This window comes from Maylandia zebra, linkage group LG4 (genome assembly GCF_041146795.1).
Source record: "Maylandia zebra isolate NMK-2024a linkage group LG4, Mzebra_GT3a, whole genome shotgun sequence".
Classification (NCBI taxonomy): domain Eukaryota; kingdom Metazoa; phylum Chordata; class Actinopteri; order Cichliformes; family Cichlidae; genus Maylandia; species Maylandia zebra.
In genome coordinates, this window is record NC_135170.1 from 34,977,617 (window position 1) to 35,005,406 (window position 27,790).

The 27,790-nt window shown below is 44.5% G+C and overlaps 4 protein-coding genes across 6 annotated transcripts in view; 2 read left to right on the plus strand and 2 right to left on the minus strand.

Annotated features, from left to right (window-relative positions):
* ift70 (intraflagellar transport 70) overlaps window positions 1-6,126 on the plus strand; it is an 18,646-nt gene extending 12,520 nt beyond the window's left edge. The window contains exons 12-20 of one of the 2 annotated variants that reach the window (XM_004556409.3): window positions 542-607; window positions 857-933; window positions 1,045-1,252; window positions 1,357-1,404; window positions 2,089-2,160; window positions 2,893-2,996; window positions 3,224-3,302; window positions 4,796-4,925; window positions 5,580-6,126. In XM_004556409.3, coding sequence (XP_004556466.2) covers window positions 542-607; window positions 857-933; window positions 1,045-1,252; window positions 1,357-1,404; window positions 2,089-2,160; window positions 2,893-2,996; window positions 3,224-3,302; window positions 4,796-4,925; window positions 5,580-5,716 — 921 coding nt within the window. In that variant the 3' untranslated portion in view covers window positions 5,717-6,126. The remainder of the gene's footprint in view (window positions 1-541; window positions 608-856; window positions 934-1,044; window positions 1,253-1,356; window positions 1,405-2,088; window positions 2,161-2,892; window positions 2,997-3,223; window positions 3,303-4,795; window positions 4,926-5,579) is intronic. The other variant, XM_004556410.3, reaches the window with a different exon arrangement.
* lg4h16orf89 (linkage group 4 C16orf89 homolog) lies at window positions 5,927-15,719 on the minus strand. The gene is made up of 8 exons (XM_004556408.6): window positions 15,430-15,719; window positions 13,446-13,598; window positions 12,755-12,905; window positions 12,347-12,464; window positions 11,586-11,745; window positions 10,880-10,984; window positions 8,645-8,734; window positions 5,927-7,451 (listed from the first exon to the last, which is right to left on the minus strand). The coding sequence occupies exons 1-8, from the start codon at window positions 15,608-15,610 to the stop codon at window positions 7,348-7,350; spliced, it is 1,062 nt and encodes a 353-aa protein (XP_004556465.3). The 5' UTR covers window positions 15,611-15,719; the 3' UTR covers window positions 5,927-7,347.
* Window positions 15,720-17,105: 1,386 nt separating this feature from the next.
* Window positions 17,106-23,302, plus strand: alg1 (ALG1 chitobiosyldiphosphodolichol beta-mannosyltransferase). Its single transcript, XM_004556411.4, has 13 exons — window positions 17,106-17,442; window positions 18,844-18,921; window positions 19,007-19,110; window positions 19,338-19,486; window positions 19,631-19,720; window positions 20,213-20,326; window positions 20,512-20,618; window positions 21,255-21,293; window positions 21,377-21,436; window positions 21,524-21,634; window positions 21,741-21,855; window positions 22,063-22,138; window positions 22,725-23,302. The coding sequence occupies exons 1-13, from the start codon at window positions 17,151-17,153 to the stop codon at window positions 22,857-22,859; spliced, it is 1,470 nt and encodes a 489-aa protein (XP_004556468.3). The 5' UTR covers window positions 17,106-17,150; the 3' UTR covers window positions 22,860-23,302.
* eef2kmt (eukaryotic elongation factor 2 lysine methyltransferase) lies at window positions 22,208-27,189 on the minus strand. 2 transcript variants are annotated; one of them, XM_014408100.3, is made up of 8 exons: window positions 27,031-27,189; window positions 25,243-25,305; window positions 25,088-25,141; window positions 24,862-24,963; window positions 24,555-24,688; window positions 24,233-24,477; window positions 23,952-24,101; window positions 22,208-23,410 (listed from the first exon to the last, which is right to left on the minus strand). In XM_014408100.3, the coding sequence occupies exons 1-8, from the start codon at window positions 27,136-27,138 to the stop codon at window positions 23,310-23,312; spliced, it is 957 nt and encodes a 318-aa protein (XP_014263586.2). In that variant the 5' UTR covers window positions 27,139-27,189; the 3' UTR covers window positions 22,208-23,309. The 2 variants fall into 2 exon arrangements, with proteins under 2 accessions (XP_014263586.2, XP_014263585.2); XM_014408099.3 differs by having other exon boundaries at window positions 25,088-25,168.
* Between the last annotated feature and the right edge of the window lie 601 nt (window positions 27,190-27,790).

The following is a 27,790-nucleotide window of genomic DNA, read 5'->3' on the forward strand; positions in this document are numbered from 1 at the left end:
TCAGCCATAGATTGGATGAGGATCTCAGTCATTCAGTTGAGCTGCTGCTCCACATCGAAAGGAGTCAGTCAAGGTGATTCAGGCCTCTGAATAGGATGACTCCTGGACCCTCTCTAGGTGCTTCAGGGATATCTAACTGGGAGGAGACCCCAGAGCAGAACCAGGACACTCTAGAGAGGTTTTGTAATTTGGCTTGCTTAGGAACACTTAACCAGCCTCCTAGAAGAACTGGAGGAGATGGCTGGGAGGGGGGGGTCTTAACACCTATGCTTAGACTGCTGCTGCCACAATCCAGACCTGGACAATCGGCAGAGAGTGTATAGAAGGATGAAATTACAAAATAATACTCGTTATTGGAGTGCTAGAAACATGAACCATAGTACGTTAACCTGCTGAGCTAACCAGTCAACACTGTGAATGAAACACAACTAATGCTGTGGATGACAGTCGGCTGGAAAAGACCAGTATGATGGTTCAGCATCAGATTTGTTTTTGTGTCTTTAGTATCCGTCATGTTTCATTACCTGCGTTCTTTTTTCAGGCTTTCAGGAAGTTTGAAGAGATGAACGGAAAACTGGCGGAACAGCTACGCAAACTATCAAAGCAGGTTGTTTACCTCACGCTGCTCTTTCTGTCTTACTGCACACAGCATTTTCACACTGCCTGTATTTTATTTTGTGGGGTTATATATCAGACATGCTTTTGTTATAGGAGTGGCGTTGTGGGTTAACTCAGAACTATAAAACGTGGTTTGGAGGCTGGTTGCAAAGGGGCTTGCAGTTGAACTTGCCGATTTCTTGCAGGACAGGATTGAATACAAATAAAATGTCTGTGTGAATCACTCATCTTCTTCAAGCTGCAGGAAACCAGGCTGACTCGAGATGAGGAACTGCTGAAGAAAGCCGTGCAGGACTTCGAACTGATGCAGGAAAAGTGAGGACACGCAAACATAAACACACTAAGCCGTGTTTTCATTTCCTCAATGGAAACAAAGCAAATTCAGTAACAGAGGATTACTTTCTGATTGGCCGCATCTCTTCACAGGTACATCGTTGTCCTCATGGCTCAGGCTAAGATCTACTGGAACCGCGAGAACTTCCAGATGGTGGAGAAGATTTTTCGCAAGTCGGTGGAGTACTGCAACGATAACGACACCTGGAAGCTGAACGTGGCTCACGTGCTCTTCATGCAGAACAAGTACAAGGAGGCTATCGGCTTCTACGAGCCCATCGTCAAGAAGCACTACGACAACGTGAGTGCTCAGGGCGGATGATTACCCGCCTGTTCAACTGTGGGCACCAAATGATGACAGTGTGACGTCAGCTGTAAAAGCTGACAGTGTGCCTTTTTGTCCAGGTGGAGCAGTGTAACATACAAGAGTGTCCCTGCAAGTGCAAACCATCGGTAAACAAAAAACAGACCAAACACCTGTTTCTCTGCCTCTGCAGTTTCTATCTGTGCATGAATCCGCTGTTTAGTGTGATGGTTTGCAGTGTTGTTTCTGATGTTGTACAACTTCAGACAGTCACATGGCTGAAGGTCTGGAGTGTTTAACAGAGCGCACTAACACTGGACAACAAAGAGGTGGTTTTTAACCTGTTCAATTCAAACTCTGGTTCGTTTTGGTTTGTGCAGGTGTGAACGCAGTAATTGCACCAGTGTTGAACAAAGAGCATTTTTTTATGGTGTGAATGTGATCCATCCTCGATCTGAGCCAAAGCCAGCTGTACGTTGTAGGTTTTAGCTAAAATATTCTCCATGCTCTGTGCGGTAGTGCAGAACCTTCTTCCTGTATTTACTTTTGTTTCTCTCACCTCAGACACATCTGGCCAATCAGTAGACTGAACATTCTCATGTGGTTTGTAGTGACACAAGAAAAGAAATCAAACCCTGAGAAAAAGCTACAAGTTTACCAACCCAGAGTAAACAGACTATAGCTGTGAAAACACCTGCAGGTTTCTTATATGTTCCAGTTCAGATTTAACCTCACATCAGTGGGATAATTTAAAGGTTCTGCTGCTGACTGAAAAGATTTCCTGTGAAATCATTGGTCAAGCCTCTGATCCATGTTGGTGTTTGCTTCTGTAGATCCTGAACGTGAGCGCAGTGGTCTTAGCCAACCTGTGCGTGTCCTACATCATGACGAGCCAAAACGAAGAGGTAACGTACAGACACGGTCACTGTCAGCCCAAAGGTGTTTCTATATAGTTTGTATCCAGAAGAACATGTTTATAACACACATGAAAGTAATGAAACTCATGCAAAGCACTGCTTTAAAAAACAGAGACACACCAGATGAGACAAAAGAAGTCAACGAAATAAATTAATTATCCTATTCCAGTTTAATATATATCAATGTAGAGAAAAAAGATGAAGCAGCATTTATATCCTGATAGAAGATTAGATTAATGTCCACTGGGATGTCCTCCTAAAGAGACAGGGAGCACAGAGGATATCTGTTCAGACTCATGCACACATATGGTTATTGTACTCATTCTCTGCGATGGCCACTGTCACTGTTGATTCTTTGTTATACAGTAAAGCCACAGCGGGCACTACTTTATCTCCACACTGACGGTGACGGAATTAACAAAAAGCCGGGCATGGAAACATGTTGAAATCCAGCAGTGCTGTTAGACTGCCTGAAAGTTCAGACAGCTAGCTCCAGCCTTTCCCCGCTGGGAGTCTGATCAGGTCCCTGTGTGATACTTTCATCCAAACTCGAGCTCCACTGTCCAGGATGGATGATTTTTTGGGGGCAGCCTTTGTTGTGTCTGAGAGTAGAAAGGAAAGGTGTGAGAGAGCAGCAAAGCCCAGAATCGAGCCTCTGCAATAACAGGACAGCATAACTTCTCTGACTGATGATCTCTGCGTGTCGTCCCGGTTTAACAGGCTGAAGAGCTGATGAGGAAGATCGAGAAAGAAGAGGAGCAGATCTCCTACGACGACCCCGACAAAAAGGTCTTTCACCTCTGCATCGTCAACCTGGTCATCGGGTGAGTCCCACACAGGAAGAGCTTTATGGGGACAGTCAGCAGCTATTTACTGTATTCTTCAGTTGTAATGAAAGGGAGTTACTATGCAATCAGAAATCAGTCCTAAGTATTTTATTTTGTATCATTTCTGATGTGAAGGTTAGAGAGGAAGAACAAAAACGTCCTGCTTTCATCAGTAAGATCATCTCTGTGAAACCTTCTTTGCACACTTGTGTTTTGTCTTTCAGGACGCTGTACTGTGCAAAGGGAAACTACGACTTTGGCATCTCCCGTGTCATCAAGAGCCTGGAGCCTTACAACAAGAAGGTCAGCCATTTTTCCACCAATTGTATCAGTCAGATACAAAAGATCACAGAGACCTTCAGGTCACCGAGGCTGACCACAACATCGTCTCCTACTGCCCAGTTTAATGCCCCTGATGTTTGACTGGCTCCCAGTGCCTACAGCTAAGAAAAGAAAATCAAGCAGGTCACCCTGGAGATCCTCAAACTGTGAACAACACTCAGAAGATTTTGATTCCAGTACTTTTGTAATCACGATGATGATTCAACCGGGCGATCAGCTTTAGTGAGAGAAGAGGTGCCGACTGTGCTTCCACTCAGGAACACTTCAAGTCTCCCTCCGCAGTCCTGCTTCTTGGACTGCAGCTGATTGGCCATCTGTTGGGAGAGTGAGCCTCCAATCAGAGCCTGGTGTTGGTGTAAGTGGTGTAAGGGCCGGGGCTAAATGCTTAGCACCGACTGAACCGAGTAAATCAGTGCTGGATGGCATCGTTCTTACAGATGGATGAAAAAAATGAAAACTCAAATCTTGTTTCTTTAATTTGAAGATTTTTCCTTTTCCCACACAAAAACGAGCAGGGCTCGTACAGACCACACACTTCTGTGTCATTTAACACTGGAAGGACACACAGCATAACAATGCAAGCCTTTAATGGCTGTGATGGAAAAACACAGCCACAGTGAGGATGCTTGGTGGCCCAGGCCCAAACCAGCCCCACCAGCTGCAGGAGCAGCAGGAGGCACAGGAACAAACAAGCTTCATGGAGTGTTCTTTAATATGCTTAACACCCGGACAGTCTTCTTCACTTCCATGTCCACGTTCATGCTTATAGATTAGAGACTCATGCATGTAGTTTTAGATTAAGACTTAAAAAGAGAACCATGCACATGGACAGTTTTATCAAAAGCAGTCTGAACATTTCATCCTTCATGGTTTAGTTTTATTCATAAATCTGCAGTTTCTGTGCAATCTGACTCCACTTACAGCTCGTTGTACAGTCTGATGAAATCTAATCATGCTTTAGCTTAATTTAATATTAAATGCAGGTAATCCCACTTGCAGTGTTCGGACTTTGTGTCCAAGGATTAAAAAATATCTGAACAACAAATACAGTCCTGCAGGAGCACCTTCTCCAAGGCCGAGCTGCTCTTTTTGGGAACCTTTTGATCCCGTTTGGTCACAACATCAGCGGAGTCCAGCTGCAGCTGAGTCCACTAAAATCCAGCTGAGAACACACGCCATCATCCTGAGCCTGTCATCCCCTCCAACAATCACCATCCAGTCGCATCCACAGTGAAAGCAGCGAGCACGACAGGAATGTGAAACCTGGCGAGATGCACGCCCATCACACAAGCTTCTCGTCTCTGGTTACTTCAGATCATTTTATACAGGAAACCGGCCTGCGTGGTTAAACTGTCACGACGACAGCTTACAATGTTCACAAAACAAATCCTGCTGGCAGGCGCTGAGGCGTTCAGTCTGGTTATATGTTGTTAATCTGTTCTGTTTGTGTGTAGCTGGGGACGGACACATGGTTCTACGCCAAGCGCTGTTTCCTGTCCCTGCTGGAGAACATGTCCAAACACATGGTCATGCTGAGGGACACCGTGGTACAGGAGTGCATTCAGTTCCTGGAGCACTGCGAGGGTGAGCAGCCGTCACAAACACGCCTGCAGAAATATCTCGAGAACACACCGGTGTGACGACACGATTAATGGGATTACTCTGTTTCTTCAGATTAAAATGTTCGTGTACGGGTCCCAGTTTTTAGTGATTGTTAACGTTTTGGTGATAGTGTAGTATCTTTAGTCTCTTCACACAGTTGGAAACCGCTGTAAGAGACACTGACCACAGCTTCAGTCCCCTTCAGCTCTGAGAAACCAACATGGTGGCAACTTAAACAGCTAATGTTGATGCTTAGAGTTATGATAAGTCCAGAAGTCAGAAACCAGTGAACACTGACGTGTGTTCGATTCAGCCACCTGCTGATATGAGCCTCTGAAGCTCATCCAAACACACTTTTTGAAGTTTTGTCCAGTGAATTATCAGGAAACGGATCAAACATTCAGGGTGTTACTGCCTGTTTCTGGTCCTCTGCGTCACAGATATTTAACTGCACATTATTCAAACTGTGATCGATCCATCACAGTCACGCTGGGACTTTAGGTTGTTTAGCTGGAGTGTAAAATTGTGTGCAGTGTTTCCATTTTAAATGTTCTTGCTGATGCCTCCTGTACTGCGGTAAAAAGTCATTTTGTACTCCGAATGCTCTGACCGACTGTTTTCTTTGCTTTCCTGCAGTTTATGGGAAGGAGGTGCCGGCCATCATCGAGCAGCCTCTGGAGGAGGTCCGCATTCACATCGGCAAGAACACCGTCACCTACGAGGCTCGGCTTCTCAAGGCCCTGTTCTACGAGGTGATTGGCTGGAACAAGTGACATCACAAAGGTGTTACCGGCTGAGTTAGGACAGTTTAATAAGTTCCACAGAAACTCGGTTTAAAGACGGTCAGCACACAGTGACGTGTTTCTGTGGAGCTTTCGTCCGGCTTCTCTGCACTGGGACACTTCTGGCTGAAGGACGTGATCTCAGTGAGCAGATCTGATATAATCACATTGCTGCATTTATCATCACTATGAACACAACGGTTTGTAGAACAGACTTTAGTTTTATTGGTTATGTTTATTTCACTAACATAAACATACATGATGATAGTAATGTAAGTTTATCTCCATGCATTCGGTTCATGCAGATCCTCTGCAGCCGCTGCTCCCGACTCTGTTTGTCGATTAAATACGTGTGAAAAACAATACGATTTAAAGTAAATAAAGATATTTTTAGAACTTAACTCAAGGTTTTCACCAGGAAAACAACCTGGGTGGATTCTGATGTTTTTTTCAAAGTAAATGTAAATATGTGTTTTAAATAGAGATGCTCCAATCAGCGTCTTTAGCTTCATATAAACTTTAAAAATCATCGAATCGTTAAAAATCAAAGATCGTCGAGTCTCTGACCACATCACGCTGTGTCCTCTGTGTTTTTCTCACTGTGGTGTTCACACAAAGGTGACCCCACCCCCCTCCAAGTCCAGCTGATCTCTTGTTCACTCATTGCAACTACAAATTTCTCCTAAAGAGGCTACATCAAAGAAAAAACACTGTTTTGTGGACACAGTGTCGCTGATACACAGGGGTTAGAGTGGGATTGGGCTGGTGGGGGGTGGGTATATTTCCTGGGTCTTTACCGTACAATATAAAGCGCCTCAAGGTGACTCTTGTTGTGATTTGGCCCTATAAATTTATATATATATAAAACTGAATTGAATTAATTTATACTTTTGTATAAAAACTCTTAGCTGTGCATTTTCACTTCTCAAAGCTGAAAACATCGGGACCAGCTCTGCCCTCGTCACCATTACAGCTCAGTGTGGGACTTCAGCACTGTAACTTTCATACAGCACTTTCTGTGGACTCCTGTAGTGATGGCTAAATGCTAAAGTATTAAGATTCCAGTCTTATTGTGAGCATGAACTCTGACACGAATGGAAGGATTGAAGGCTCAGAGTGTGCATGTAGCCGTGTGTCACCGTCTGATTGGTTGAGGTGGGAGCAGCTGGAAACAAAGCCGAGCTGCAATAAAAATGAACTCTTAATATTAAAAGCTGCCGATCAAATGTAATCACTCATTAACTGGAGGTGGGCTTTCAGGATCGCCGTGGCCCACTTTAACCCCTGGAGCCAGAAAAAATCTCGTGATGACCTCGAAAAGTCGAATTAATCCAAGTCTCATCCTCCAAAACGCTCATTTACATTTTACCACGGTCCTACTTACATCTTGTTTAGGTTTGATAATAATAATGATAAAAAAAATCAGCTTTATTGTTATAGTAACAAAACATGACTGAAAATAAAGCTTTAGCTTCCACATCCCAGCTTTGCATTAGGCGTTTTCATCATGTTAACACTACGTTCTTAAAGCGACATGTGGTGTGGAGAGTCTGCCTCGTTTCGCCGATGACGAAAGTCTCTACCTGATGATCTACAGTGTTTTTTTCTCGTGAGAACGCCCCTCAGGAGAGCGGCCTCTTTGTAATGTCCTGCTCTGTCAGGTAGTAGTTCAGGTATCCTCCCAGAGCACCGACCGCCACCGCCGTCATGTGACTGGAACAGCCGTCTGGCAGATGAAAGCAAACAGAGTTTATCAGACAATAACAAAAACCTCAAATCAGATGAAGTACTTAAGGTGGTAAAGACTGTTCATGCCAGCTTCACACATAACAAGAAATTATCAGCATATGAGCTCCAGCAGCTCTGCATCCAACTGCATTTTTAATGTGACCTCCGCTGGCTTCACAACACCAGCGTTCTTCAGATTTCCTCCAAACCTACAAACGTAACAACAAGCTTCTTTAGCCACAGTGGCTGAAGATCAGCTGATGTGATTGTTACGATCTTGTCATGCTTCTGGGTCATTTGATCCAGCTCTGAGTTTATTGTGTTTTTGTGATTCCTGAGATGTTATGATTGAGTTTTCTATCATTCAGTATTGAGTTCAGTCCTTTCCATGTCACTGAGTTATTGGTCATTTCTGGTCTGTTAGGTCCCTTTTGTGCCTTTGTCGTCGTGTCTCCTGTGAGAATCTGTCTTGTCGTCTGTGTTTGTGTTTCGGTGTCTCGCTCCCTCAACCTCTGTGTATGTCTTAGTCGGGTCATTGTTTTGCGTCTCCCTTCTGTGTCCACACGTTCCCCTCCTTGTGTTTCCACAGCCACTCATGTCTGTCCATGTGTGTTCTCCCCAGCCTGTCTTGTCTCTCTCTCCCTCCATGTCTCGCCTCTGTAACTGTTTGTGTCTCATCCAGTTGTCTCTCCAGTCTGTCTTGGTCCCGTGTGCTTTCCTTCCTCCCGGCTCCTGTATCATGCTGCGTGTTTTAGTCTGTGTCTTAGTGTGTTTCCTGTTTTATTTTGACAGTCTGCCATCCTGTGTTCAGTGTGTTTGCTTCCTCCCTGTCTCGTCACGCCTAATTCGTCCCAGCTGTGTTCCCTGTGTGTTTCTGCTTTTCCTAATCACCCTCGTGTGTGTGTGTGGGTGTGGGTGTGGGTGTGTGCGCATATATGTTGTGTCAGGTTCCTCTTGTCCCTTGTCCAGTTGTCCACGTCCAGGTTCTTAGTTTCATTTTTGTGATTCATGTTTTAGTCTACCTAGTTTAGTTCTATCTCCATTCGCCATTTGCTTCTGTTTTTGTGCAGCCTATGAATAAAGCAGCTCGTTTTTTGTTAAGCCTGCATTTGGGACCGCCTCATCATCACTTCCCACATTCTGCAGCTGCAGACCGTGACAGATCCTCAGCTGAGAAAAATGTAAACGGACCTGGAAGTATCTTCTCCCTCCTCTTCACTCTCCTGTGAGGCTGCAGCTGTTCCAGCAGCTCGTCTCCAATGATCTGTGAGATGATGCTCTCTGAGGAGAACAACAGAGAATGAACTGCCCATCCATCCGTTCACAATCTCTGCCCAGAAATAAGTAATTTAATACAGATAAATACAGATAATTGATTCTTGTGTAATCCACATCAGTAATTAGGAGATTTTTTTTGTTTAAAACTAATTGCTTTCAAAATACATCAAATGGGTTAATACATCAGTACAGTGCATATAAAAAGTCTGTTCCATGGCTGATTTTATTATTTATTGTATTCAAATAGATATTTAAATCTATTTATTATATATCTTACTACAGGATCCAAAACATGAACATTGTAGGAATGCAATAATAATTGTGACGAAAAGCTCCCAAAAACCTCAAATTTTCTGAACAGCCCAAAGATTTTCCATCCCTCTAGTTAAATTGTAACTCGGGTGATTTAGTGTCGACGACATTTGTTGTTGAAATTATGTTCTTCAAGGAAGTTTCAGGCTCGTAACCTGTTTCCATTATACATCCTGCCTTTGGCCAACATAAAGAATTCCCAAAGTTTAAAATGCTACAACTTAACTGAAGAATTTCATGTTGTAAACTACTCTGCATGGCTTTCAATTTTTTTTATCCGGTTGTTCAGTCTGACGTCACTAGCCGTGTCTGGGTCTAAACTCCGCTGCAGGTCCATATATCAAACGATCACTATGGCATTACTGAGAGTTGAAAAACTGTCTAAAGTCTTTCATCTTTAATAAAATGATCAGCCTTCTCCTCTACCAGGTGTAACAATTGAGTTTAACATCCAGTCATCCATGAAAACGGAATTTATGACATTTAACGGAGTTAGAAGTTAGCAGGGAGTTAGCTCGCTAGCTTCTATCTAAATACAATATAGCATGTCCTGACTGCGGGGTTTTGGAAACAAATTCAAACGTACAGCTCTGTTATCACTTCCAGCATAAATGAAGACAGAAAACTAAACAGCAGTGACGTTTGTAGGGTTACTGAAGTTGGGCTAGCTGGTATATAATGATGTGCTACGTGACCGCTAGCGACACAGCTATGTTAGCATAATATAAACAAGCTAACTTTTTTTCCACTCGATAAAAGTTAACGTGAGTGTTCTCGGTGGTCAGGAACAAATGTAATCGCATGGCAGGATGCTGTAAAAGGACCAAACTTCAGCCAGGAGAACAACTGAGATAATCCATCCACAATACGAGGTTAGTCATTCATATACTGCTGCATGGGCTGGGCTGTAGTTACATCGTAAGGTTTTAAAAACTGAGCTTAAATAAATGATTAGCGGTAATAAAAACCGAGGGAGGTCAACAGTGGTCGCTGACTGTTTTAGGAGCTTTTTGAGATCAAATAGAAGAAAATACAAAACATTAAACATGTTAACAACACAAAAGCCATATTAAACGCAGACTACTTTAGACCCGGAAGTAGGATTCGTCGCGTCATCACTGAACAACCGGATTAGCGTGTATGTGCAGATATAGAACTTTGGCAGCGATTTGAGATGGAAGGACTCTTAATCACTACTCTCATTATCATTGTTTCTACTCAAAAGTTAAAAATTGAAGTAAAAAGTGATTTAATGGTTCAGGGCAGCTGATGTTAAATATGGTGTTCCTCAAGGAAGTATTCTAGGTCCTCTTCAGTTTTTATTATCCACACACAGACACCCCTTGGGCAGCATTATTATTCACCAGCATCCCTGACGACTACTTCAAACATTTATTCTTATTAAAAGTTTTCACAATAAATGAGCAGAAAATTCTGTTTGCAGTCTTTGTTTGCTGGTCTGTCCAAAGAAATCAAGAAATAAATCATGAAAAGTTTAGAAACTGTAGGTAAATTATAACAATATTTCTGAAGTGTCTTCTATAACAAATTACTGCACTTCCTCAAAAGTTTTCTCAAGAAATCTGCAGGTAATTCAGATCTCGTGCAGATTTTTCACTGACATAACGTCAGACAGAGATCTGATCGCCACGTTACTTGTACGAATGCTCTTTGTGTTTTATTTGCCTAACACATAAAAACCTGCATATTCTTGCATCAGTGGCCATCTTTGTTTCATTAAGACCTCTAAAATACACTGTTGCTATATTTATGAGGTTTGACATATTTGGTATTTTTGACTAAGAACATATATTTTAGCAGGTTTGTGATACTCACTGTCTCTCCCAAAGCAGCCCACCTCCTCGTCCTGCAGCCTCAGAATGTGCTGCAGCCAGTCGGCTTTGTGGAAGTCGGAGAATCCAGACAATCCACAAATCAGGACTGCCAACATAGAGAGGAAACTCAGAAACTAATTTATTTACAGTTCAGACATTTTTACAGTTGACTGCTCATCCAAATTCCCCCCTGTACACTTTTCAATTTAATCTAAAACAAAAATTAAATTAAAAGTCTTAAAAAGTCCTAAAACAAGAAAAAACTTTCTTTGTTACATGAATTCTCTGAAGGCGAGCCTCAATGTCTCCTGAAAAGTCAGGACTCAACATTAAAATCCCCAAATTCTACAACCAACACTCTGAATTTTGTTGAAATTCAGATTTTGTTGTGATCTCTTTTATTCCATAATTTTCTTTTATATTGAAATGGTGATGTAGTCATCAAAAAAAGTAAACGTTTTTAGTTTATCTCATTCAAAAGGACACATCAGTATTTGACAATATGGTTTTCCCATTCCAGTCAATCATTTTTATGAGTTTATCCTTACGTTTATCATAATTAGTGGTTTATATTTATAAATTAATTCATTTTCAAGCTTTTTTGCATGAAAATATTAAAATATGAGTAAGAACATTTTTTTTAAATATGGGAATTCATTTTGCATCAAACCGGAATAACACCGGATCAGGAAAATGTGGACACTCACTGTTTTCGATGAAGATGTCGACCATCTGTTCGCTCAGACCGTCTTTGATGTCCTGGTTGGTCTTCATCATGTTGGAGCAGAAGATCCTCTGGTAGTTCTGTTCAGTCATGTTTGCTCTGGATGCTCGTGTGTCACCTTTCAGCAGATTAGTGCAGCCTTTCTGAAATGGAAATACCAACGAGTCAAACTGTGAAGCTCATAAATTCCCCTCGTACTGAAATCATGGTCCTCGCTACTTTAATCAAATATTTCTAACAGTAGTTTTGCCACCTGTGGTGTTCCCCAAGGCTCTGTCTTTGGCTCTGTACTGGTCTCACTTTAAGACAGCTTTTTATTGATTGGCTGCACATTATAAACAGAATGTCTTGGAGAGCGGGTGGGTGGGGCTTCTGTGCTCACAGCTTTTAGAGCAGCCTACAGCCTGAGCTTTTGGCTCAGTATTTTACTGGGAAAAACATACAAATGTAAAGACTCTTAATGAAAATTGTTAATGAAAATGTAATGAGTCTTACCAGGAAGTAAAATATTAAAAATTCAGCTTGGGCAGAGATAGGCAGCATTAATCTGGTATTTTGAGTTAAACCGGAGGTTCTGGGCCGATATGCAAACTCCACACAGGAGGCTCATATCTGGTTTCGAGCCTCTTTCTGTGAGGCTTCCTAAAATGAGGTTGTTTCTTTCTCCAAAATGCTTGTTAGTGTTACACACATCTGTGGGTCTTTGAGTGGTTTTACGTGTTGTTTCCATCTTTGTTTGCTCACCATTTTTCCGATCATGAAGTAGAGAAGCTGGTGGGACAGAGAGTAGTGTGGACACCCAAAACGAGTCATGGTGTCCCGGCAGGGCTTGGTGACGATGCACGGCGTCCCGTTCATCTTCCTGTCCGAACACACACACACACGACTCGGGCAGGTGAGTGTCCTCACCTCAGCTAACAGGTATTGTTACCTTCATACATAATTACACAGTAGTGAAAAACAATCCAAACTACTGACAGTTACAATGAGATAAAGAACTTTCTTTTTAGTGTAAATCAGCATTTTTAAAGTTAAAAAACAGGCTGCGGCCGGTGAATAATTTGCACAGTCCAACAATCCAAATGTAGGGGAACCAGCACAGTAAAGAGCCTCTGAAGCCGGACTCTTTGGGGTGTTGGTGTGGGTTCCTACCAGGTTCCCAGCAGCAGGGTCAGACATTTGTCACTGAGCTGCTCATCGTAACACTCAGTGGTCATGGTGGAGGGATAAACCAGGCTGGGATCTGTGGTGTACCATTCCTGAGGAATCAGCCAGAAACTCCACGACAACAGGGGCTCGAACTCTTGAGAGGAGGATGCAAGAAACGCACAAGTGTTAAAGTCTGCTAGGATCTCAACAAACCTCACCTCCACGTCTGTGCAACACCTGCCTGCTCATTTCTCTCAAGTCAGATATTTAAATTATATAATTAAACCTTAATCAATACGTCGTGATGATTAAAAACATAATTAAATACAAATTTAACTCAAAAACAGCCCCTATAAGTTCAAACAGTCTTTAAATAAGCTCCTCCTTTTTCAGGAAACACCTACAGAAGACGTCACAGCAGTGAAACTGAAATTTGTCTCTCAGCTTTCTGACTGTTGTCTGTTCTCGATGTTGTGTTCACTGACCTGTAGTGTTTCAGTGTCACTGTGAAGAACAGATTTGTAACATCACTGACACTTTTACCTTCATAAATATAAGGTGTGATAATAAAAAATACATATCTGAGACTGCCCTGAGCCTTTTCATAAAAACCATAACAGCTCCAAGAATTAACCACTAAATGGATCAGCACTGTACCTGCAGACTTTTGGGACACGGAGTCTGAAAGTCTCACCTCTGTAGTATTTTGGGTCGTCCTGTTCCAGTGCAGCGTTCGCCTTCTCCACACTTTGGTCGAGACGTCTGACCAGAGCGACGGCGGTGGTTCTCTGAGCCCAGCTGACCGGGTCGGTGTGAGGCCACGTCCGGACCGCCTCCTTCAGCTCAGCTGAGACACAAAAACAGGAAGAAAGAGTTCATTCGTAAAATAAAAGGATGTAAGTAAACTTGCTTTATGGTTTTAATTTCCTCTGCCTGTTTCCTCCTGTGGATGGACCCTCTTTCGGTTTACTTCCTGTTTTATTTTGAAAGGTAGGCCCTTAGTTGGTTTTCTGATCTGTTACTTTCTTCCTTTGTTCTTTTTCGTGCCCTCGCTTTTGTCTTTGTGTTTTCCCTCTTTTGGCTTACTTCCTGTTTTATTTCAAAGGTGAGCTCTTCAGTGTTTTTACTTCAGCCTCAGTCACACAGACCTGCAGACCAGCCAGCAGCCTTCTGGTCTCGATATTACCTGACCGGCTGGCTCTAGGTGAAGTCAGCTGCATATGCAAAGAGGTCAGCTGCACAGAAAGCCTCTGTGTGACTGCTTTGGTTGCCAACAGGTTTGCAGGTGTATCTCCTGAGTGGCATCATGTCTGTCTCTCTAAATCTGGAGCAGGCTGAGTTTGTAAATGCCGACTTACATCCACCGAGGTCTTCAAGGTCAGCTTCATGAATGATTGGTAGAAAATTGACAAAAAGCCTTATAACTTAACTGTGATTCTCACAAGGCTGCTGTGTATTGTCAACATACAGAAAATATAAAGGTTCAAATTACGTCACTTCACGGACACGGTCTGTGTCTAAAATGAGAAAAGCAGGCAGATGGTGAATACTGAGCTGTTACTTTCTGCTGTTTTCTGTTTCATAAACAGCAGAGCAGCTGTTGCACATCTGCATTTATGAGGAAAGATAATAAAGCATGAAGATGATCTCTGCTGGGCAAACAGAGCTCTGTGTGCAAACACGGCCTCACATTAAAGTCAGTTCGTTTTCCTGGTGAGAAAACAAACCACGGCAGAAACTATTTAGCCAAATGTGGCGGCGCAGCTTCAGTCAGTGTTGTGTCATTTAGTGAACTGTAATCTGCATCTTTTTAACAATGTTACACATGGAAGACCCTGACTCGTCTGCAGACACTTGCGGACTGTTCGCCGAGCGGTGGTGAGACCTGAAAACAGTGTGACGCAAAACAAAGACTGTTTGTCTTCAAAGTTGCTGAAACCAACAAGATTTAAATGTTTGTCACTGTGGAGCGGAGTAAAATATCAGAGCCACCACTCAGGCCGTCACACGCTTCCTTTTTATTTGTCCTTAGAGCATCAAACGTTCACATTAAAAACATGTTACGTGACCTGTGAGCGACTTTACAGTTTAATGCTGCACAGATTGCTGCCCCTCAGCAGGCACCTAGAAGCTGGCCAATCAGAATATTAAATGCCGTGCAGAAAATACTGGCCATCATTTTATCCTCTGTGCTCTGAATACACATGATCCCACTTTAGCTCTTTAAGAAGCTACGGCCACAAAATCAACGTTTTTTGGGGGGGGATACACTTTTTATTCTGGAAATGTTCATCATTTGTTTTTGGACAGAAGGGGTTAAAACAATAGATTTACTTTATTTTTAGATTACTTTGGGGTTTTCATTGTCATAAAATCAAATGTCAGAGCAGTAGCTGTACTGGCAGCGCTGTACTTTACTGTATTTTACTATAAAATAAAACAGATCAGTGAAAAGTCTGAGAGTGAAGCAGAAAATGTGTCACTTTCAGGCACTGCGAGACAAAAACCTCTGAGTCGACACTGAGGTTAAAAGCATTTCACTTTAAAAGCTTTCGCATATTTGTATAACCTGTTCGATCTGCACCTGCATCTCAAATCAGTGAGTTTCACCAAAACAAGCAAACCATAAACAGCTGTTATTCTCCAGATGTTTTCCTGCAGCTGGTAAACAGTCCTACCCTGCAGTATGACGAACCCCACCACTCCGTCCAGGTTGATGTGCTCATGCTGCCGCTCCAGGAAGGACACTCCGCGGGAGAGGCTGCTCAGGATGTCATCGATCACCTCCGCCCGAGAGCCGCACACTGCGGCAAACAGAGCCAGCGCTGCGGCCAGCCGGAGCACCGAAACCCGCATCATCCGGTCTGAGGTCCGGGACAGCTTCAGTCTAGCAGGGAGACCGAGAGAGGCGGGGGAGGACAGCCTGTCTCCGCTTTAACACGGGGGGAGGAAAGTCAAGGGCTCAGCATGGGGGGAGGAAATATCCATGACGTCAGAGGGGCTCACGAAATGACATTTTATTTTTACTGCGTTTAATTTGAATTAATATTAGAATAAAAATAATACACCAAGAAAAGCTCACCTTACCTCCTAAGAGGATTTAAAGTGATGTGCAGTGAAACCATTTACACGTTTATTTAACCGAAACCAAAAAACAAAATTACATTTTAAAAAAGTCAGTTAGTGGCCTGAAAGCTGCAACGCATGGAAGACAAAAGCTGTTCAAAAAGTGGAAAATGTACACAGAATTAATATCATATTTCCTTGCAGTTTCCCACAGTGAGGTGAGGTTTATGTATGCGGGATTTTCCAGTGGGGCGGCGCAGGGAGCCAGAATATTTGACCACAAAAGGTTAGTATAGAAGATCAGTCTGGTTTTAAAATTATTTACAAGCGGAAGTAACAATAAGTAAATTTCTCAATAATTTGCTTACAATGTAAATGATTTTGTAAATACAACGTACAAAGAAAAATTAGAAATCTGAAGGCAGTTTTCTTATTTCAGTAATGTTTAATTTTTTGGTTCTTTTGTTTCTGTTTGTTTGTTTTTGTTTATGTGTGCAGGGCATTTCCAGGATAATAAGTCAGACTATTTCATCAGAAAAATACAGTGTGGACAGCACGAGTACAATTTTCAGGCTCATTTACAAATTGATGAATATGTATATGTTATTATTTAGATTTTTTAAACAATTTTGTTTATAGTATATTAATGCATACATTTTATGAATATATTTTCTGGAAGGCACTAGAAAACATATATTACATATCAATGTCACGCATTCTTATACGTGTATATGTGTATAATATAATTTCCTCAGGGATTAAGAAAGTATTGCACTTACTGCTCTTGCACTTCTGATTAGATGCAAACTGTATTTCGTTACACTGTATTTATACATGTGTAATGACAGTAAAGTATAATCCTGAATCCTATTTTGATTCTGATGTGTATATATTATATCCTCCTGTTTCTAAATGAAGAATAGAACCGAAAATATCCTAAAGAGAGATTGGTTAATACAAAGTAGATTTTCACATTTGAAAAGCACAAAACTTCAGAACAAATGTTTAATTGTGTAAATATATTCACAAAAATCTGCTCAGTCAAACTTTTTATTCTTTGTTCCAAAATGTTTGTGAAAAGATGTTTCTGAGATTTTTCTTTTTTAAAAAACAAAATGTAAATGTGCTACCAAAGCCCTACTTTTTAATTTTTTCTTTGTGGGTTTTTTAATATAATCTTTTGATAACAATAGAAGTTAACACACGCTTTGACGGCTGAGACTGAAAGTTCCTGGTTTGCACATGAACGCGTCACGATACGATGCGCGCTTCCTTTAAACATCAAGCCCCGCCCATTTGTGATGAGCCGCGTCATCACAAATCTCAAACAAACATGGCGCCGCGCTGCTCCTGCACGGCTCTGCTGGCAGTTTCCCTGACGGTTTTGGCGCTTTTAGCGGGACTTTTGGCGCCACACTCGGCTGTGAGGTGGCCCGCGGTGTCTCTGGCGGTCGCTGCCGCGCTGCTGCCGCTGTGGGGCCGCAGCCTACGGCGGCGGGACGACGGGACCTCCCGGCGGGTCTGTGTGCTGGTGCTGGGGGACATCGGGCGCAGTCCTCGGATGCAGTATCACGCTTTATCCCTGAGTAAACACGGGTACCATGTGACCTTCGTGGGGTTTTCAGGTGAGACTGAAGCTTCCTGTGACACATTGATTCACCTGTTTCCCACCTGCCGCTGAGATCAAACAGTCAGCTTCTTTCACTTCTCGTACCGACATGTTCAGGTAGGTACCGATACCAGCGTATCCTCGTACCAGTATGAGGACAGAGAGACAGTGGGGAGGTGGGTTTAAGGTGGAGGTGAGACTACATCAGGGATCGACCCTGAGCCCACTCTGGTCAGCAGACAGATGGGGGTAGGCAGGAGTCCCTGTGGCGACACTGTGATTTGTAGTGTGAGTAGTGAGCAGGTGGAGGTATGATCTGGAGAGAAGAAGAATGAAAATTGGTACAATCCAGACAGAATAGACGTGAGTGAGAGAGACATGTTGATAGGTGGACATGTGAGGAGAGAAGCCAGTGCAGGTGGATGAGTTTAAATACCTGGGGTCAATCATCCATACAATGCACAAGAGGAGGTGAAGAAGAACGTGCAGGCAGGGCGGCGTGGGTGGAGACAAGGATTAGAAATGAGTCCATCAGAGGGACATCTCAGAGTCAGAGAGGCTGAGGTGTGCAGAGGAGGGAGCGTACATATACTGGATATACACAGGAGGAGAAGAGGACGACCTCTGAGGATATTTCTGGATGTAGTGAAGGAGGGCTGGAGTGACAGAGGTGGTCCATACCTCCTAATGTTTGGAGGTTTGGGGGAAACAAACACTGAAGCGTCTACATCCTGTTGGAGCTGTATAGTGAGGTGGTTCACTGTGCGAGTTTATTTGTTCCTGAAACATGTGCTGCAACTTCTACACCTCCATCAATACTGCAGCGCTCTGCCTGTAGGATTTATAAGGAGTGGTATTTTAAAGAAGCAGCGTTTACATGTCGTTACTCGTAAAAGTTCCAAATCAAAAATCTAAAGAAAAGAATATTTGATCCAAGTATAAAACTGGTGCTTTCAGCAGGTTGAGATAAATCAAACTTTAGATAAAGAAAAAGACGTGACTGTAAAGTATATGCAGAAAAAAAAGTGACCACAGACAGAAAACACCTCAAAGCAGGTCGCTGTAAGTGATCCGAGATGGAGCCGATCCTCTTTGTAAGGGTGGTGTTTGAAAGAAGTAATATCACGTACTCTATTAAAATTACTAAAACGTAAACTCGGTGCAGCACATCCAGGTTAACTGAGCCGGGTTCATTTCAGCTGTGCATTATAAACATGACCTGATAGAAAAGAAATACCTTTTGTTTCTACAGCACTGAAAACCAAAAGAGTTTCAGACAAACAGTCGGTTGTTCTGAGAAACAAAAAACGAAATGTGAGCTTTGGACTAAAAACAATCAGGAAGTCGTTTCATCGTGCCTGAAAAATTCCCGTGTCGGCTGTGAAAGTGAAGAATTTGTGCTGTGATTGTTTTTCAGAAACCAAACCTCATCAAGACGTGCTGAGCGAGGAGAAAATCACCATAGTGCCCATCGCAGAGCTGAAAGGTGTCCGAGGTACATTTACATCTGCGCTTAAACAACAAACAGGATGTGATTCTTTACTGTTTGTTTTTTAATGAACCCGTTTCCTGTTTCGCAGTCGGACCGAAAGTGGTCTCGTATGTGACGAAGGTGACGGTTCAGTCCCTGCAGCTGCTCCGTGTCCTGCTGACGATGGAGCTGCAGGCGCATGTTCTGATGCAGGTGTGTTACCTGTGACTCTCACAGGGGGAACAATAACTCACGTACAGACGTAAACATCACACTGGTTCATCCATTCTTCTTTTTTATTTGTTTAAATTAAGACAAAAATCCTCATTTTGACTCAAAAACATTTATTTTGAGAGTTAAATGAACTCTAGAGGAACGATAAAGAACTCTGCTATAAATACTTCACTCTGTTAACATCAACGACTGCCTTTGTTTCCCAGAATCCTCCTGGGCTGCCCAGCATCGCAGTGACCTGGTTCGTGTGTTTGCTGCGTGGCAGCAGATTCATCATCGACTGGCACAACTACGGCTACACCATCATGGCGCTGAGCCACGGCCCGGCGCATCCCATAGTCCGACTGGCAAAGTGGTGAGTACCGCTGAGAGGCTGAAGGTGGCGCTCTGCGGTGTCCTGATCCTCAGGACTGTGATAAAAATACTTAATGTTAAATCCTGATCCGAGGTGTTTCTGTCTCTGTCGTCTCTGACGGGCGCTTTCGTTCTCGTCTTTCAGGTACGAGCGCTTCTTTGGCCCTCTGGCGTCTCACAACTTGTGCGTCACCAACGCCATGAAGGTCGACTTGCAGAAAAACTGGGGCATCAAGTATGACTTTCTCTTTCTATTATCTGCATGGCTGTTTTTCATTCACTGACGAATGCTCGTGGCAGAAAATCTGAGAGATGTTTGAAATTGAAGATTCTCACAACACACCAATAAAAACATGCAGACGTGTCACTTTACAGTGAAGTTGATGAAGGAAAGAAAGACTGAAACAAAGGTCAGATGTCTCACTAGCGGCCTCTGGAGGCCGTGATGTGTATGACACCTGAGGAGACACTGAAGGAGCGGAGTTAAAAGGAGACGCTGCTCCAGGTCTGCGGACGATGTGTTCACATAACTCGTACCTGCTCGAAGTCTCGGCTCTGCTGTGGACGGTCCCGTGATCCGTCCTCTGTGAGGCTCCTGATGTTCACGTTTGTGTTTCACTGCAGGGCCGAGTTTTTAATGCAGTTAATAAAAACCAGTAAACTAACCGCAGTGACTCTGTTCTCACTCTGGATCGCAGCGCGACATTTTACTGTTTGACGTTTGCAGGGCGACGACTCTGTACGACCGGCCGGCCTCCATCTTCAGAGAGACTCCGCTGAAGCTGCAGCACGAGCTCTTCGTGAGGCTCGCCGCCGTCTATCCTCAGTTCAGACACGCGGGGTGAGTGATGACGCTGTTGGGGGGCAGTTCCTGTGAAACACTGTTGATCGCCCACAAAACAGGAAGTTTGTGTAATGTGTGCAATCGTAGAGCTGCAGAGTTTTACTGTCGGCTTTTCCTCGGTTGTTCAGTTTATTGTTATAGAAAAAAACACATCAGCTCTGTGTGCTCACCTACTCTCTCAGGTCTGAGGCGGAGAGGACCATCTTCTCAGTTCGTGACCCCGCTGACGGCACCGTGACCCTGAGGGCGGAGCGACCAGCGCTGCTGCTCAGCAGCACCAGCTGGACAGGTCTGAGGAAGAGACGCTTCCCCCCATTTAAGAACGAAAACCACGGCGAGCTTTTGGTGTTTTCTGATTGCAAACCGATTTTTTGTTTTGCGTTTGCTGTTCGAACATTTCTGCTGAAGTCGTTCATCTCAGGAGTTCAAAAAGTCTTGTTTTTAATTTCACAAGCTTTTACTTTCCTTCAGCGGCTCACACACAGGCAGCTTCACTGCAGGGTTTTTAATCACATTTCAATGATCAGGAAGAAACAAAACAGAAGTTACTGCTTGGAGGTCGTGACCTCCGCTTCAGCGGCGTCCTCGGCCCGTTCAGGATTTACAGGAAAGGATTTTGGGAGCAACGGTTTCGCTTTAAGTCCTGCTGTGAATCTCGGTAAAGAGATCGTGATCTCAGTGCGGAAATAAATAGTTTTTTCGTGGAAAAGGGGAATTAAACTCCCGGTGTTCCTCATCATCGACGTAAACATGATGCGGGAATGTCGGGATGCGCGAGGACGCTCACTGAAGGTTTCTGGCTGCAGCTTCTATTGTAAACAGAATGTAAAATTTTCCAAATTCAGCCAGTTTCACTTTATTTTGCACCTTGTGTTTCATCTCTGGAAACACTGAATCACTGATTCAGGACATTTTTTCTCTGCAGAGGACGAAGATTTCTCCATCCTGCTGACGGCCCTCGAAGGTGAGACCTGCTGTTCCAGAAACGAACGTTTAAATAATCCATGAAACGTGTTTCCTCACCTGTCGCCTGTTTGTTCCCACCAGAGTACGAAGGTTTCATTAGGGGAGGAGCTTCCTTACCACCTTTACTCTGCGTGATCACAGGTAGTCCAGCTCGCTGCTTACAGATTAGAAGATTTTCCCTTATTCAGAACATGTTTCCACTCTGTGTGTTTTTGTGCGTTTGTGCAGGTAAGGGTCCTCAGAAGGAACACTACATGAAGCTCATCGACTCCCTGCACCTGGAGCACGTGGAGATCTGCACCCCCTGGCTGGAGGCAGAAGATTACCCTCTGCTTTTAGGTATTTTAGTATTAATTTTGGTCTGTTCGACCAGTTTAGTCTCACTCGTGTTTGCGCACAAAGGTTCCTGCAGGTCGTTGGAGGAGTTTCCTTCTCTGTCGTCCAGGCTCAGCAGACCTGGGTGTTTGTCTCCACAAGTCGTCCAGCGGTCTGGATCTGCCCATGAAGGTGGTGGACATGTTCGGCTGCTGCCTCCCCGTCTGCGCCGTCCACTTCAACTGGTGAGCCGACCTCTTAACCCTGCATTCTTTCTAGTGGCCAGGAGGGGGCGACTCCGCTGGTTGCAAAGTAAAATGCTCATCAGTGACCTCTGTAAATACTTCCCTCTCTGTGTTGATGTCCACCTATTTAAACTGGAGATGAGAATGTGCTTCCAGTAAGCTCATGAACGTGAATTAAACCTGACTCGGCTTTATTTTTATTCCTAGCTTGGATGAGCTGGTGAAGCACGAGGAGAACGGGCTGATCTTCAAAGACTCTGCAGAGCTCGCCGAGCAGCTGAAGGTGAGAGATGCCTGTAAACCAGTCACATGATCAGGAGAAAGATTCGGGCAGACCCTGATATGGACTCTAATATCTACCAACATTTATTCTTCTCTGAAAATACCGTACAACACGATTTAAGCATAGACTGTATATAAAAGATGGTTTTGTGGGTTCTGAAGCCTGAGTGGGAGTGAAGTGGCCACATCTGTGATGAGAGGGTGACACAGGCGGCTGTAGCAGCTAGATGTCCGTTAGGCTTCACCTCGGCTAACTGAACTGGACCTCTGGACCGTGTTTGTGCTGTTGGAGCTTTTTTTAATAACATCATGTGACCAAAAACATGGCTGCTGTGAGGTGACTGTACTAACAGACTGTCCAAGAAGCTGGAGCCACAGTTTTGGGGGTGAAATTCTAGGATTTTAATTGGATATTACAGATAAATAAGTTAATAGCTAATTATTTATATAGCATGGTAGCTAGCTAGCTAGCGTTAGCTGATACCTTAGCACTCCACCTTCTTTCTTCTATTCTCAAAAAAACAAACAAGGTGATCGACACGCTCTTTTGACTTCTTTCAAATAATGCTGAACGTTTATGATTCCAGACTCTCCTGTCAGACTTTCCCAGTTCAGACGGCAAACTGGGAACCTTCAGGAGGAACCTCCACTCCAGCAGGGGGCAGCGCTGGGATGACAACTGGGACCAGAACGTCCTGCCTCTAATCACTGCTCCGAGATAACCTTGGCTCTATTTAGAGAGCTAGACAGCGCTGCAGTTTTATAACCATTTTTTTTTATTCATGAAAGTCTCGCTTTGTAAGCCCTACTGGGCACGTGCAGTAGACATCACCATGGAAACAAGCCTTTTTTTTCCTTTTGTGCCTGGTGAGCACTTCATGGAATAAAGTAGGCCCAGCCTTTGAGTCCAGTATCCAGTGAATGCCTGGATGAGATGAGCACCAGTTACAGCAGAGTGAGAGCATAAAGGACAAAACTGTTTGTTTGGGGTGTTTTCTGAGAAATGTACATTTAAAATTTAAATGGATCAGTGGGTGAAAAGACGAAGTCTTCTGAGGTCTTCTTTTTTTATTCCTGGCGTTTTTCTTTCTTCACTTGAATGTATAAAGGAAGTTGTCATGACGATGAGGATGTACATTTGTAAATAAAATCTTTATCATGCTCCCCTCGTGTCATCTGCGCAGTTTGATGAGCTCTATAGCCGACTGTCTGTTATAAGGAAACACGTGGTTGACGGGTGCTGGGATCACTTCATGGCCGACTCCTTCAGCTTCTGCCAAAACAAACAAACAATGACTTCGTTCAAACCAACGTCCTGCACTGCGAAAATCCTGATCTCTATAAAATCATCTTCATAATTCCCCAAGCACACCTCAAAAACAACTTATTTATTCCCACTGCAACCAGGAAGTATCCAGGATCAAATCTGGCCAGATTTGCAGTCTCGTTTTGTCGACACTGGAACGTCTGAGTGTTTCCTGTGAGCTGTCTCCAGGTCCTTTTTGCTTCATGAATTTCATGAATTGTGGACACTGTGCACAGCTGGTTAAAGAACTACTTACTACAGCAAACCACAGTATTTTTCCCCTTGTGTTATATGTTTACTGTTCATTTCAGGCAGAAAACGTGTTTTTGTGGGCGAGGCTGATGAAACTCAGACTCGAGCATGAGGTCGATCACGTGAGGTTAGCATGAGCCAAAGAGCCACAGCAGAACGTCAGGTTTAAGTAAACCAGACTCTGATCAGGTTTAAGTCTGAATTAATCTGAACCATCTTCACCACAGCCGCCGCCTCCTCCTCAGCGCTGTCTTACCAAGCTGCTGTTTAAAGCCGCCGTACGTCTCCAGGTTCCTTATCGTGGAGCAGATGAAGACCTGAGGGAGACCCTCGGCAGACGAACACCTCAGAACGATGGACAGCAGCTTCGCCAGACTTCCTGCGATGTCGGGGTCGTACACCACGTCTGCACCACGACAAACAACAGGAATCTGCTTTAACTCCAAATCTGAGAAAGCAGATTGTCAACAGCTCCACAAAATCCAGAACAGACTGAGGTGTGTGAATGTGTGTCCACACCATCTCCAAAAATCTGACCTGCGGCGATGATGACATCAGCTCCGATCTCCCTCAGCTCTTCCTCTGAGATTGCCGTCCAGTCCAGCTTCTCCACGCTGACCGCTGGGGTCGTCTGCTCGCTCAGCCCATTCAGCCGGACGTTGTCTCTGAGTTTCTGCAGCACTGTGGAGTGACAGTCGCTGAAGATGAATCGCTTTGGGCTGCACGACCGACAGACGGTGATACCTGTCAACCCCGCACCGCTGCCCAGCTCCAGCACCGTCCTGAAGGAGGAGGAGCAAATTTAAAAGCTGCAGAAGCTCCACCTGGAGGGCGACGACCTGCAGATCCTTCCGCTTACCTGCCTGTAAAGACCTGCTGATTCTCCAGAGCCCACTCTGCCAGGTAAAGAGCCGCCTCCCACGTCACCAGCCCGGTGGTCCCCTCTGAGATCAGAGCAATGTTCTCCATCAAGCTCACGGCGCCACCAGCAGGCTGCAGGACACAAACATCGCTGCACTTCAAATTAAGACTCCTGCAAGCAACAGCTGGCAAAAGTAGGGCCGGGCGATTCAGACCGAAAATCAGATCGTGATATTTTTATGGCACAAAACAAATAATTTGATATAAAGGTAACAGTGACACTGGGGGTTTTCTGTGTGCGGTACCAGCAGGTAGCTCTTGTAGCACTCCATGGTCTCCTCAGCGCCCACCACCTCAGCCAGAGCATCGTACAGCTCATCCAGGGGTTCACAGCCTGAAGCTTCCAGCTGTGGAGGAAGAAACCAGGAAGCACACAGCCGGGTTTGACTCTGTGATCGAGTACTTCAACATCTTTCTGCCCAGAGAAAAAAAAAAGCTCAACTAATAATCTGAGAGTTAACCTCTCCTTACCCGTCTGATGAGCTGGGAGAGAAACAGCCTCCTGTATCTGACTGAAGGTGGAAACTTCCGGCACAGGGGATGAAGGCACGTCTGTAAAAACATGTGACTGTTCATTACACTGACGAAGCTGTTTTATGATTGCAGCACGATGGAGGAACACTCACCTGTTTCAGCACCTGAGAAATGAGCTCTGATGACCCGCTGCTCTGAAGGTCTTTTTCTACAAACTGTAAGCAGATAAAAAGTTCAACCTCTGTGTAAGTCACGTTTTAAGTTCAAGTCATTCATTCATCCATCCTCATCCGCTTTGTCCGGGGCCGGGTCGCGGGGGCAGCAGCCTAAGCAAAGAGGCCCAGACCTCCCTCTCCCCAGCCACCTCCTCCAGCTTATCCGGGGGAATACCAAGGCGTTCCCAGGCCAGCCGAGAGATATAATCTCTCCAGCGTGTCCTGGGTCTGCCCCGGGGCCTCCTCCCGGTGGGACATGCCTGGAACACCTCACCCAGGAGGCGCCCAGGGGGCATCCTTGTCAGATGCCCGAACCACCTCAGCTGGCTCCTTTCGATGTGGAGCAGCAGCTGCTCTACTCTGAGCCCCTCCCGGATGGCCGGACTTCTCACCCTATCTCTAAGGGAGAGGCCAGCCACCCTTCGGAGGAAGCTCATTTCTGCCGCTTGTATCCGCGATCTCGTTCTTTCGGTCACTACCCACAGCTCATGGCCATAGGTGAGGGTAGGGACGTAGATCGACCGGTAAATTGAGAGCTTCGCTTTTACACTCAGCTCCCTCTTCACCACGACGGACCGGTGCAGCGTCCGCATTACTGCAGCTGCAGCACCAATCCGTCTGTCGATCTCCGGCTCCCTTCTCCCATCACTCGCGAACAAGACCCCGAGATACTTGAACTCCTCCACTTGGGGCAGGAACTCATCCCCGACCCGGAGTGGGCACTCCACCCTTTTCCGGCTGAGAACCATGGCCTCAGATTTGGAGGTGCTGATCCTCATTCCCGCTGCTTCACACTCGGCTGCGAACCGTTCCAGTGCGAGCTGGAGGCCCTCACCCGATGAAGCCAACAGAACCACATCATCTGCAAAAATCAGATGAGATTCTGAGGCCACCAAAGCGAAAGCCCTCCGCCACTTGGCTGCGCCTAGAAATCCTGTCCATAAAAATTATGAACAGAACCGGTGACAAAGGGCAGCCCTGGCGGAGCCCATCACCCACCGGGAACGAGTCCGACTTATTGCCGGCAATGCGAACCAAGCTCTTGCAACGGTTGTATAGGGATCGAATGGCCCGTTGCAATGGGCCAGACACCCCATATTCCCGCAACACCTCCCACAGGACACCCCGAGGGACACGGTCGAATGCCTTCTCCAAGTCCACAAAACACATGTAGACTGGTTGGGCAAACTCCCATGCACCCTCAAGTATCCTGGAGAGGATAAAGAGCTGGTCCAGTGTTCCGCGACCAGGACGGAAACCGCATTGTTCCTCCTGTATCCGAGGTTCGACTAACGGACGAACTCTCCTCTCCAGCACCCTGGCATAGACTTTCCCAGGGAGGCTGAAGGCTAAAGTCATTCACATTGCGCCAAATCACAACACTCGCCTCAAGGCGCTTATATTGTAAGGTAGACCCACCATAACCCCAACAATCAGACGACCCCTACGAGCAAGCACTGGGCGACAGTGGAAAGGAAAACATGTCCTTTAAGAGGAAGAAATCTCCGGCAGAAGCAGGCTCAGAGAGCCCGTGGCCAATTTGAAAACATAAAAACAAATTAAAAGAAAGAATAAAGATTATCTTTATGAACTGAGACCAAAATTATTCAGGGAGGTCCCTTGACTGATTACAAGCATTGCTTTACTCATGTTTCACAGGCAGAGGCTGCTTTGGTGCTAAAATGCGGAGATTTCTGAATGAAGTTCGGCCAGACTCGTACTCACAGTCCAGGGAAACGAAGGGAGCCGAGTCAGAGCGAAAAACGACACCTGGAACTCCCTTAAAACCTCTTTAACTGACCCCTGAACCGAGGACCGCTCTGAAAGCGCCATCTTACACGTGTATTTGTTTACTTCCTATTTACCCATAATCCTGCGCGACCCTCTCTCGCCAGAGCCTCTGGGTAGTGAAGTTTATCTGTAGGTTTGAGCATCGGCTGCCTTTTTTAAAGCTACAGAGAGCTAGTGCATGTGTTTAATACATACATACATACAGTCTTCTTTTTATTGTTATATATTTTATTAGTGGACATTTATTATTTAAATGTAAGGTTTTGTATTAATTAGAACTTAACTTCATTTTGAACCAGAGTGTGTTCTGGGGCTTTCCTTAACCTTTTTATACAGTTTCTGTTGCTCTCTGTGTGTTTTTCTTTTCCTTTTAGTTTGGAGGGTCTTCAGACATCAGCTGCTGGAGAGCTCTGATTATGGTCTCGTCATATTTTATCTAAAAGGTTCAGGATTCAAGTCCAGCAAATATCTTTTTCTACTTTTAAGGTCAAAATTAAAAGTTGCCACTCCTGTGGCTCTCCTCTGCATCATGAGATCAAACCTCCAGATGACCCACTTCTCCAGCAGGTAGTCTTATGCTTTAAAGATCTTCTGTGTAAGTTTTCTGAATTAAAATCGTGTATACTTTTGTTTTAAGGAGGTTTTGTCCGTTTCGTTCGTGTGCATGTTTTGTAACCTCAGAGTAAATTTCTGA